This window comes from Xenopus laevis, chromosome 7L (assembly GCF_017654675.1).
Source record: "Xenopus laevis strain J_2021 chromosome 7L, Xenopus_laevis_v10.1, whole genome shotgun sequence".
Lineage (NCBI taxonomy): Eukaryota > Metazoa > Chordata > Amphibia > Anura > Pipidae > Xenopus > Xenopus laevis.
The window spans coordinates 76,562,673-76,575,588 of NC_054383.1; the positions used below are offsets into that span (position 1 = coordinate 76,562,673).

Genomic DNA, 12,916 nt, shown 5'->3' on the forward strand with positions numbered 1-12,916 from the left:
GCCTCAGAGGTCAATTTCACCTCCATGGTATTGCTTGTAAAGACTGGGACCTCTTTCACTCCCCAACTTCTCCTTAGTGACAGGTCAGGTAGACAGCAGCATGGTTTGTTTAGACTCAGTGGGGTGAAGGCACACAATTTAAACTGCTCTCAGTTTACTCTTAAACCAGTGCCATAGATTCTTAATTGAAGTTGATGAATTTTACTAAGTCACGCCCTTGCAATTTAGGCCTTTTGTTTGTAATCATTGAACTTTGTTTGGTAAGATTGTTTACTTTGCCACTTAATATAATGTTGCTTAAGTGTTCCTTTTGGGGTATCGTTTTCCTTTAAGCTAATTACTAAAGGAGAAGGAGCGTCTTTTTGTGCTTGGGGGTGCCAAAAGTTAGGCACCCCCAAGTGATTGTATTTACTTATCTGACACCCTGGTGCTCCTATCAGTAGAAAACTGCACTGGCCCGGGGTTCTTCCAGCGGGCAGCACAGAGCGATCGGCTTCTGGCTTCTACTATCTTCTCGCTGCTGCCTAGTAGAGTGAAAAGTCGTACTTAATGACAGTCGGCTATTTAATTCTACTGCGCATGAATCTGCCCCAGGAAATTTGAAGAACGAAGAAGGTAAGAAGACAATCGTTCTGTGCTGCTCGCTGGCAGAATATATCTTTTGGGCCCAATTGTTTTTACTCATTGAGAAGTTTTCAATATATTTTACAAAACATACCTATAGAACAGTAGTTATAACAGGGTTTTACAAGTTAGCCATTTATTTTTATTTTAAAACAAAATATATTATACAAGAATCTTCACATTTTGAATTATTTTTACAACAACTAAAGGCAGTGGATGCCGTGTTCTTATTGTGTGGAAAAACTGTGAGGTAAAGAGCAACAGCCTCATCAATTTGAATTCTTCAAATACAATGAAACATCTGACCTTTAAAGGGGAAAAAACCATTCATATAAAATACTGCATAATGAGACTATGTCTCCTTAAATTCCAATTAGAGATTTAGCAAGCTATGCTAGCAATCTAGCCTCCTTTAAAGGAGAAACAAACCCCTTATTAAAAAAAACATACCCAACATTGACACCACTCCCTCTTCCCCCCCAGCCTAGCTGCTATCTCGGGCAAATGCCCCAAACTTTTTACTTACCCCTCGGTGCAGATTTAGGGATCGGAGTTCACGGCAGCCATCTTCCGGGTCTTTGGTAATCTGAGAATAAGACCGGTGTGGCAGCGCATGCGCAGTCAGAGCAATTTCCCGGTACATGACAACTGCGCATGCGCCGAAATTAAAGTAAATTGCAGAAGCGCCGGAAAAGACACGAAGACATGGAAGATGGCTGCCGTAAACTCCGATCCCTGAATCTGCCAGAGCGATAAGTAAAAAGTTAGAGGCACTTACCCGGGGTAACAGCTAGGCTGTGGGGGGTCTATGTGGGGTAGGGTTTTTTTTAATAAGGGGTTTGTCTCTTCTTTAAATGACGTGGACATATTAAGCTTTTATTACGAAGTGCACAGAATAATAGGCATGTAGCCCATTCAATGTTTTTGAAAAAGAGACAGATTCTATCTTTTGATAAGTGAAATCAGGTATTGGCAGTGTTCTTGTGCTTAAAGATATAAGATACAGTAATTAAATGAAATCGCTGTATCCCTAAAGTGGACAAAAACGGTCAACAAAACCAACAATAGGCGATAATAAGACTTGTGATTAACTGCTACACTGACTACCCTTAAAGGGAACAGAAAACATTAACAAACTAATAAAATTTGTGAGAGGGGAAAAATAGGAATCAGTGAGTAGTAACTGTGCTCGGGGCCAACTACAAACCTAAGTCATTTCCTCACTCTCCAGAACAGTCCAAGCACAATCTGCTTGTAGTAACATTTATAATCACCAATGCCTCCAATCCACAAGCTGAAAATTAAATGTTTATCAGCTAATGTGTAGCGGTGCCATCCTTGGTTGGAGAAGAAAAAAACGTGGAGGACGAGCAAAATATTAAACAGCAATTTGTGGAGGAGGGTAATGGTAATAACAACGGATTCCGATGTAACCTTAAATTACAGATCAGGAAGCAGGCACAACTTTTTGGACTGCAACAATAGCATCCATCTTCTTTTTGATCTTCAGGAAATGCCTTTTAAACTCCAGCCCATCACCCTTTAAAAGAAAACAAAGAGATAAAGGATTTAGAGCAACAATTAAAACAGAAACAAAAGTAAAATCAACGGGGTTGCATGTCTACAGTGCTGCCAGGGATCCCTTTAAAGGAGAAGGAAAAGTTAAAACCAAGTAAGAACTTTATAAGAAAGTTCCATCTAAATATACCAGTAAACCCCCAAAGTAGTGCTGCTCTGAGTCCCCTGTGAAAAGAAACACTGCATTTCTTTCCTTCTATTATGTACACATGGGCTTCTGTATCAGACTTCCTGCCTTCAGCTTAAACCTCATTGCCCTGGGCAAGAGCATGCTCAGTTTGCTCCCCCCCCCATCCCTCCCTTCTCTACTGTAATCTGAGCCCAGAGCAGGGAGAGACTCAGGCAGGAAGTGATGTCACACCATGTTAATACTGCAGCTCCTATCCTAAACAAAGAGTTTCTAGAGCTTTTTACTCAGGTATGGTAAAACATTCTACAGAATAAATATATCATTCTAGCTTGCACTATTGCAGCTAATCTATTGGCAATAAAATGCCTCAGTAGCTTTCCTTCTCCTTCAAAACTGGTTGTATGTGCATTACACAGATATCCAAAAAGGTCTGTACAGCACATGTAGCCCCAGGGCACTGCAGAGGATACACCGGAGAAGTGAGGTTGGTTGCAACCCATAATGAATGAAACAAAACCCAAGCGTGTTTTTTTCAAATAGGAGCTATGGCCTGGGGTAGATTAGTCATTTCTACTGCGGCTTTAAAATGTTTGCTTTCCATACTACAGATGAACAAGAACAGGAAAACGGACCCTTAGTGGTAAATGGGTCCCAGATTTGTGGGAGGGGAATAAATGTAAACCTGGAAGACAACCCCAGCTTTTATGTTGCCCAATTGATGTAGCATACTTTCTGGTTGAGTGTATGTGTGGAAATTTATTGCAGATTTCTGTACTGGGGGAAGGGGGGTGTGCAGGTACTTCCAAATGATTCCACCTCTCCTTTTCCATTAACAAACGTAAGAGTAGTAATGGGTTCTTTTAAAGAAAACTCTCCAGTAAATATTCAAGTGACACAAGGCTGTCACTTTTTATGGAGATTTGAGAATTGGCAAATGATCTAATAAAAATAGGCCACTGGTGTTATGGAACACTTTGCATATGCAGTCAACCACTTGTCGAAATAATATAAAGAGTTTTTAAATGCATTGGGCATAAATATAAAAAACAATGAATGCAATACAGAATGTATTATGACATAAATGTCCCCAGGACTGCCCTGACATATCATTTTTACGGTGTATTAAGATTTTAACTATAAACTCATATTGAATCTTCCAGAACACAGAAGCTATGGTTACTTGAGAAAAACAGACAGGGATTTGACTATCAACAATACATTTTTAGATGTTTTGCAATGTAGAAATAAAAACATTAAAAACATTCAATATACCTTAGAAAGTCTAAAATCTAACAGAATCCTGTCTTCCATTTCCACAAGGTTCACCTTAAAGATTAATTTATTATTTCTTCTGTCAGTAGTTGATAGGGTCACCTGTATAAGACACAAACAAAGTAGGTAGTTATAATTACAGTTTGCCTTGAAAAGCAATAAACCAAATGTTCTAACACCAAATGATATTACGGGCGTTTCGCCCTGCCTTCCACTGTGGTCAGCTTTAAAGCATTCACCGCAGGGGAGTGCAGGACAAAATGTAATAAATTTTACCGGGAGGTACTCACACAGACACATATAAGCTCTGAACACTTTGATGTTAGATGTTGTGGTGACTTGTACAACAGTACAGACTTAATTACCTGTCAATGGGCTATGGTGCAAATTAAATAAGATATCAAAGGATAACTATCTGCCATTTTACATTTTAAAACAAGTTATGTTATATCTTCTAAACAAGGGAGTTTCCAGTAATTGAACTCTCTCCATTAAAGGAGCAGTATACCCTGCTTTGTTAAACATGAGTTCAAAGAATAGATCGTATTTCAGATACTGTGCTTTTACTATGCACCTAATTTGGCATTAAAATAGGTTGTATGGTGGGTTTAGTATGATGTAGAGAGTGATATTCTGATACAATTTGCAAATGATTTTCATTTTTTATAATTTGGGTTTTTTAAGTTATTTAATGATTTATTCACATCTCTCCAGTTAGCAAATTCAGCACTCTGGTTGCTAGGCGCCAAATTACCCTAGTAACAATGCATTGATTTGAATGAGAGACTGGAATATGAATAGGAGAGGGCCTAAAAAGAAAAGATGAATAATAAAAACAATAACAATACATCTGTAGCCTTACAGGGCATTTGTTTTTACATGGGTTCAGTGACACCCATTTGAAAGCTAAAGTCAGAAAAGGGCAAAAAAAACTAACAAAAAAAACTATAGAAAATATAAAATGGTGACCAATTGAAAAGTTTAGTAGAACTAGCCATTTTATAACATACTAAAAAGTTAACCTAAAGGTGAACTGAAACTAGTGAGCCCCCACCAATTATACTGCTTATTATTACAAACAATTATTCTGACTATTCCCCCAGGGCTCAGTCCAACCATAAATGAAAATAAAATGCCCTGGGGTTTCAGTTTCAACAATTGGCACATGAGCTTAAGACTACCTAAAAATACGATGCAGCTTCTAAGAAACTGTTAAAATTGCATCAATATATTAAAAATGTAATTTCTAAGCTCTTAAATGCACGCCATGGTGCAAGTTAACAGCTTTTTCAAAGGGCACAAGTTCTGACTTTTAACTCTTTTCAGACTTATGATTACACTGTACCCTCATTACTTTCAAAATTCTAATTGCAGATAAAAGAGAGTCCTGAAGTATACATACCCATGCTAAAAATGTTCACTCAATTTTTACAACTTCACTCTACACATTCCTGTGTTAAGTCAAATAGGGTATATATTTTATTTCTCTAGGAGAAAGTAATAATAATTTCAAAGTAATAGCTTAGAGACTAAAAGGTTTCACTTTTGATTCAGAAATCATTGATTCACAGAAAATCAGATATGATAAATAAAGCTGAAATAAATCCGTATCCAAGTCAATACTGTAGAATAACCTCATACAGAAATAAAGTAGATATACCCTTTTTTAATTCAACGCTTCAGCTACTTAATATTTACTTATTACTATTGTTAGTAATGATATTTTTCCTTTAGGTTTTTAATAGATTTTATTTTTAACTCTGTTGTATATGCTTTCTTATTTACTGGAGTTCTGAAAGATTTAAGCCCAAATCATATACTTTGAAGCTCGATTGAATGGACAGGGTACTCACCTGGTTAGCACAAGACTTCTTTAAAACATATCCCATCTTTTCACAATTGTCCATCAAATTGCTATATGAGCTTTCAGCATCCACTTTTGTAAAGAACCTGGTCATCCTTTTGACTAAACGTTGCCAAACATTCTATGGAATTAAGAAAAAACATTAGGTTGATAGACTAAATGTAGGACCCCAAAGGGAAGCTTGATCACTAAAAGCCAAAAAGTCACAGTATCTACATCAATAATTAAAGCAGTAAAGCTAGAATTCCTAAATCGGCTATAGCACAAGTGGTGTTCTTATAGCTACAAAGTTGGACACTGAGCATTTTCTGAAGTAAACAGAAGGGAACAATGGGGATTCCTCAGTTTTCAGAATCTCCTACACTGCCAATCCCTTCGATTGGGTTTTAGCCTCTTAAAAGTATGGAAATCTCAATTGGAAATTCCAAAAGCAGTAACGTTTTGCCGGACAAAACACCATATTTAATGCATATATGCTGCTCTACTATTTTTCTTAATTTGTGCTGAACTATGAGAACAACTGGCTGAATATCATGTGTACATTAAGGACCCATACCTGAGAGGAACCTGGAGTACCAATCAACTGGCTGCTCAAAAGCATGTTGTCAGGACAGGCAGGCTGAGAGAAACTGATGCCTTTTCCTTGCACCAAATTGTTTATGTCAGAACTATTGCTGTCCCATGCTGCCAAGGCAGTCCGTGGCTCTGGTTGTGTACTAGAATATGCAGTTTTGTCTTCACTAAATACAATCACAATGTATTAATTGTTAAAAAGTATCCTCTTAAAAGCATCACAATCAGTAAGAAGTTTAATACATTCATAAAGTAAAAAGAAGAGATTACTATCCCCCCCAAAAAAAAAACAAAGAAAGAGGAAAGCCACATAAGTACATAGAGACCACCAAAGCTAAACATTTACTAACCAATGATCACTGGCCCTTCCCATAGAATGGCTAGTGTTGCATATTATTTATCATTTGCCTATAAGTTGTCATTTTTGTCTTAGATAAATCATTAGATGCTATTCTGAATGTTTTCTACTCTGCCTATTATCAATGCCTTGAGATGCCTGTAAAAGAGAGTGGAAGATATAAGAAGGCTTAGCTTAGGTCAAGTAAATGGATATTTGAAATCTGTACTTCTAATGTGAAAATACGAGTATGTTATTAAAGCTTGAATAAAATGTTAAATGGTATGATAAGGAGTGATTGTGTTGTCCCTTTTAAACATATAGTATCATTTTTAAATTTTCATACATTATGCTTGCTGATTCAAGTATCACCAATCATGCCAAAATCAAATGTTTAATTAACAAGGAAGCTAACCTGTGAGAGATGTGCGAGAGATCAATATCTGATCGGATCTGCTTACAAAGCACTGAAGAATCTGAAGAGCCTCCAGACATAAAGCGGCTTCTCTTAAGTCCTTTTGAGGAAAGCACAATATTTATAAAAATGCATCAGTTGAAAGCAGGTGATGTTCTCCCCTATTCTTTCCTGTAAAATGGGTTCTTCATACAGAGTCAAGTTACAAATCAGCAACATTATCACTCTGGAGAACCATATACTTCAAAAAGTCATCTTTTTTATTATGAAGTGTATCGGATCAAAAAAAAAACCTTTTTCAGGTGATTAATAATAATGTTGCTCATTTATAAAAATTAGCTTATTGCTTCAATGGCTGACATGTCTAAGCGCAAGTTCATTTGAACAAATTATGTTAGAAGCATGCAGTAAATACCACTATGCAACCTAGTGCCCAAAAACTTCCCTGTTAGGGTATAGCCAAAACAAACCTTTCTTAATAACTTCTGTAAACCAGCGGTCCTTCTTTATGTCTGGAATGGTTATTCTGCTTTGTGGATTTTCTGTTAACATTTTACACAGCAATGCTAGAGAAAGTATAGACATTGGTCACAGTCATACAATGGACAAAAAAAAAAAATGTTTGGCCCTAAAGCATTAGTAAGCAACTATAGAATTTTAACATAATTTCTCAAATACAGATATAGGATCCATTATCCAGAAATCAGTTGTCCAGAAAGCTCCAAATTACGGAAAGGCAGTCTCCCATAGACTGCATTTTATCCAAATTTTTAAAATGGATTTCCTTTTTCTCTGTAATAATAAAACAGTCCCTTGTACATGATCCAAACTAAGGTATACGCAAGTAATCCTTATTAGAAGCAGAACCAGCCTATTGCATTTATTAAATGTTTACATGATTTTCTAGTAGACTTAAGTTATGAAGATCCAAATTACGGAAACATCAGTTATCCGGAAAACCTCAGGTCCCGAGCATTCTGGATAACAGGTCCCATACCTGTATTTGTCATTCATACTTCTCATCTCTGTAGTAAGCAGGTTTCGGGCATCTCCACAATATTAAAAAAGTATATCAATTCATAATTTTAAAATCACTTATTTATCATAGGGTGCAATGGGATTCCTGCATATACTGTAGTATTTATTAACCCTGTTCCTACCATTCTGAAAAAGGTCATGGACTTTTTGCCAGAATTGTAAAATCTGACAGGTTGAAGCAGCCAAATTCCACGAATTTGCATACGTATAAATCTGGCAGAGCTCTGCAACTATGGAACTCAATATTTAATTTTTAACCTCAAGTAAATTCTTATAATCAGCACATACAATACATTGTAATTTATTGTAACAATGGATACTCAAAAATATACACGCAAAACATAAAACAGTTATTTTCTATTGAAGAAAGCAAATCTTTACTTACCTAGAGGGGTAGCACTTATTTTTTTCCATGGAGTGAGATAGTGATTTTTTTCCTTCCAGTCACAATACTCCTGGCATACTTCGTTTGGCTGATCCCATGGTAACTCTGAAACATTTAAAAGGAACTGTATTGTAAAGCAGTATTTAATTTAGAAAATTTTAAAATGTTTAAAATGGGTTCAATGGATTGCAGCTAAGCATAATAAATATATTTATGTGTTATGGTTTCTCCACAATTTTAATCATTGACGCACATATAATCATGTTTTGTAAGTATATTTAAGGTATGGACATCCAAATTACAGAAAGATCTGTTACCCGGAAGACCCCGGGTCCCACACATTCTGGTCCCATACCATATATTTATATTGCTATGTTTGCTGCAGTAACCTCCATACCATTATTCTTGCCATTATCTGCAGAGACCTTTGGCTAACAGAAGATAAAGCTCTGTTGTATGGAGTTTATTTAGGTTATTGATAAACATTTTTGAAATATGGATCATACCTCCTGCTAACATGGCAGTCAGTACAATTCCACATGACCACAAATCCACTGGCTCTGCATGAAAAGCCCTGGACTTAATGAGTTCTGGTGCAACATAGGGAAGGGTTCCACACATCTTGTTTAAAAGTCTTTCTTTGCCATTGTGTCTGAACACCGTTGCTAAACCAAAGTCAGAGATTTTCAGATGATCTATTTAAAATGAATCAAAAGATAATTAAATACAAGTAAACAAGTCAACATAAAAATATAGAAAAAAAAAAAAAAAGTTATTCTTAGCAACGGGCCATTAGCTGTTATGCATGACCTAAGTGCTTAGCAATAGAGACTGCTATTTAATCTCCAATATCTTACTTAATGTACTCTGTATATTTGAGCCCCTGGCTTCCCAAACTCTGCTGCCAGTGCCTTAGGTTTATAGATAATGTATCTAAAGATCATTTCTTTTTTTAATACAGGGGGATTTAAATGGGGGTGATGTATTTTGATTAATTTTGATCAAGTGCAAACTGAAAGTGCTTACAGTGGCACAGTCCTGCACGGACATAGACATAAGAAGAACAGTAGATAGTATATAATTAAAAATGGCTAGCAGAATGTATGAGAACCACAAACCCTAAATGGATGCATGTTTAACACAGTTGCATATTGCCTCCTAAAAGATATTTGTAGTTGTGTCAGTAGGCAAAAAATACAGTACAAACAAAGTAGGTTAGTTACAGGCAATGTGCAATTGTACCTCTGTCATCTAAAAGTAAGTTCTCAGGCTTAATATCTCTGTGAGTTATTCCAATGCTGTGCAGGTATTCCTGGAAAATAAAATATGAATATTATAAGGATTGCTTTATAGGCTGTGCCATATAGTGTTTCGCTCTTAAGTACAGTATCTGTAAAAGCAATTTAAAATTCAAAATTTCACTATACACTGGGTGCCGGGGTTTGGTTAAAAACACTATATTGTCAAAAGTATCTGGACACCACTCCTAAAATTCCATATCTGCAGTTAGCATACATACAGTAGGTAAACTATCAGTTTCAAAAACCAGATTTACACATGTAAACCAGTATTAGAGCTCAAAGAATGGTTAAAATCCAGGCCTAGACAGTATTTGGACCTGAAAGTAGTTCATGGTTGAAAAATTGTTACAGCATGGAAATGCTAGGTTTCTGGCAAAAATCTCAGCTAAGGCCTTCTTGAGTTGCTTCTCATTGTAGGACTGGACAGATATAGGATAACTTTGATGTAGTTGGCCAGCTTAAATATATTGCAATCTATGGACAAACAATCCTGTTTTGTTTAAAGGGTAAGGCATTTTTCAGTAGCAGTATGCACAAAATGTTTTAAATATAGTGATAATGGGTTGAGTGCAGAGGACCTCTTGTATTTGCTTCTCATTGTTGTTGGTAGAACTTTATAGGCAATTCTATGTGTTTTGCATTGCAAGATTTGCCACCACCATGTGCTGGACCAGAAGTTACACACAGAATTATTTAAATTTTAGTAGTTATTGAGAAGAATGTAAGGTTCCTCACCACACCAGCAATCAGTTGCTGAAAAAATTTCTGTGCATCTTGCTCAGGCATTCCAACGTCAGGTTCTGTAACAAATACAATAAAACATGTTTCTGTGTATGAACCAGCCCACTCCTAAATAGATACTTCACTATTTAAAACTTTATAAAAATGTTTTTTGTCCTTATATGAAGCAGTGTACATCCTGGTACCCACATGACATGGAAATTGTGCTGACCATATTGGTCTGGAGGGGAAAAGTCAGCAGCTAATATCAGTCTGTGTATGTCAAGCTTACTTAAGTGCACTATTAGTGGAAGTAGAGGCTGTTGATTTGGATGGTTGTAAATAATTTACAGCACATGCTCTTTTGCTACATCATCAGCACGTTATTTTAAGCCTAAAGAACTTCACTACAGATCAAAAAGGCGAGACCATTAAAGGTTCAAGCATGGCATGAAAAATTAAGCAGCAGATTTCTGTTGGTAAACCATTGTGCAGGCTAAAACCACAACAAATCGTCACTAAAACGACATGAATTCCATACCTATGCGATCAAAGAGCTCACCACCTCGACAATACTCCAGAAAGAGGTACTGAATTTTGCCTTCCCTTCGATGTCCATAAAATCTTACAATATTCGTGTGACTAAGCATCCTATTGATACAGATCTCCTTTTTGATGTTTTCTGGACAATCCGCGGCACGCGTCATGTCTACAATCTTCACTGCTACGGCTTCCTCGGTTTTCCTGTTCACTGCCAGCTGCACTCTGATATAACCAGGAATTGAATGAAAGCTACAGGTTAGGTATGTGCTAATGCTGATGCCATATGAGCGTGTGGATGTGACATTAAAGGAATAGTTCAGTGTGAAAATAAAAACTGTGTAAATAGATAGGCTGTACAAAATAAAAAATGTTTCTAATATAGTTAGTTAGCCAAAAATGTAATATATAAAGACTGGAGTGAACAGATGTCTAATAAAACAGCCAGAATCCAACTTCCTGCTTTTCAGCTCTATAACTCTGAGTTAGTCAGCGACTTGAAGGGGGGCCACATGGTACATTTCTGTTCAGTGAGTTTGCAATTGACCCCTAGCATTCAGCTCAGATTCAAGAGCAACAGAAATGACCCATGTGGCCCCCCCTCAAGTCTCTGATTGGTTACTGCCTGGTAACCAGGGCAACCAGTCAGTGTAAACCAAGAGAGCTGAAAAGTAGTGTTCTGACTGACTTGTTATACATCAAATCACTCCAGCCTTTATACGTTACATTTTTGGCTAACTAACTATATTAGAAACATTTTTTATTTTGCACAGCCTATCTATTTACCCAGTTTTTATTTTTACACTGAACAATTCCTTTAACATTTTAAGTGTTCAGGCATGTATTTCTAGAATAAAAACTGCAAGTGCAGTAATATAAACCAATCTTTCAGGCTAACAACGGTGAGTTTTGTTATGGCTGTTTAACAGACAAACAAGCATATTATTCCTGACCTGTAGAAAAGTTATCCTAACATCATCAAAGTGGCTTTAAAGAAAACATTTCAAAGAAAATAATTAGCCAGTTGATAGGTAGATCCACCCCAAGTTTGATCAAACCCTGCACAAATTGTATACACTGAGCCACTGCTGGAGGCACTTGCACAGATCAATAAGCATGTTCATGTAAGCATACAGCAATATTTCAGAAGTACCATAGAGCCACTGCAGTGGAAACTAATACAATGTACAGTGGAAACTTATTGTACAGAAGTGTTCCCTCTTTATAAAACCTGTTTAGTGACAGGGTTGAAACTATTAATACAAAGAAAGTGATGCTATAATAATTGTGTAAGTTTTATGGGTAATATAGTTATAAACATATCATATAAGGTCAGAACAAAGGGTCTTGTTACAGCTGCCCCTAGAAATTAAAAGGACATCTTCCAGAAAGGGGAAAGAAATGAAGGGGGGAAAAAAATCAGGTACTCACTCTCCATATGCCCCTTCCCCAAGAGTCTGGACAAGATCCCAGTCTTCAACAAATGGAACTGCCATGTTGTTTTTGTATCTGCCAAAGCAACAAAGAAGATGATGGAATACTGGATGTTTACTTGTGGGGGGAGTGCATGAACAATATGCTGATCAAGGAAATATTGCTTTAAAATGAAGATCATTTAAAAATCGACTTATTCTAAGTGGTGCCATAATGAAAAAGACAGATCATTGGGGGGGAAATCTTTTGAACGATCAGATAATTGTCTGTATGCGCAGAGGGGAGGTCACAAAAACAATAGTGAGCTTTACTGTAGAATAGTAAGCCCCCGGCAGCTAACCACACGTCTGCTTTCATTCGTCCTGCAGTTGACTAACCAGAGCTGATTGGCTACCTACACCACCATTAGGCCTTTCAGTTTGTTACCAAATAGCAGCAATGACAGCAACACAATAACAGCGCTTTCCCTCTCATCTTTTTGTGCCTGGCACTAGAACTATGACAGACAACGGGTTATAGCACCATACCGCTTAGCAATAGCGATCTGAACGGGACACTAACGATTTTCTTGACACAGCCCGCAGTCCCGGACCGATGTTTAAAACTCCCGCTAACTTCTGGCTCCTTTTCGGACAGCTAATCGAAACGTCACACATCTCATCTCGCGAGGCTATTACGTCACATTACGTCTACATAACCTCGGAC

General features: G+C 37.0%; 1 protein-coding gene across 2 annotated transcripts; it reads right to left on the reverse strand.

Annotated features, from left to right (window-relative positions):
* Positions 1-1,975: 1,975 nt before the first annotated feature.
* Positions 1,976-12,916, reverse strand: chek1.L (checkpoint kinase 1 L homeolog). Of its 2 annotated transcripts, none has more exons than XM_018225708.2 (13): positions 12,773-12,916; positions 12,209-12,286; positions 10,779-11,002; positions 10,253-10,317; positions 9,459-9,528; positions 8,723-8,911; positions 8,217-8,321; positions 7,264-7,359; positions 6,794-6,893; positions 6,025-6,208; positions 5,458-5,589; positions 3,605-3,706; positions 1,976-2,164 (listed from the first exon to the last, which is right to left on the reverse strand). In XM_018225708.2, exons 1-13 carry the CDS (start codon positions 12,865-12,867, stop codon positions 2,072-2,074), a joined length of 1,533 nt encoding a protein of 510 aa, XP_018081197.1. In that variant the 5' UTR covers positions 12,868-12,916; the 3' UTR covers positions 1,976-2,071. The 2 variants fall into 2 exon arrangements, with proteins under 2 accessions (XP_018081197.1, XP_018081198.1); XM_018225709.2 differs by having other exon boundaries at positions 12,739-12,894.

What these genes read in the sequence shown, in the direction of transcription:
- chek1.L (XM_018225708.2), bottom strand. Translation starts at nt 12,867, where the DNA reads ATGTGTGACGTTTCGATTAGCTGTCCGAAAAGGAGCCAGAAGTTAGCG. An exon ending in GGGGAAGGGGCATATGGAGA is followed by an intron (nt 11,003 to 12,208) that starts GTGAGTACCTGA and finishes TGGTTATATCAG; the next exon opens with AGTGCAGCTGGCAGTGAACA. An exon ending in AGCAACTGATTGCTGGTGTG is followed by an intron (nt 9,529 to 10,252) that starts GTGAGGAACCTT and finishes TTTATTTTCCAG; the next exon opens with GAATACCTGCACAGCATTGG.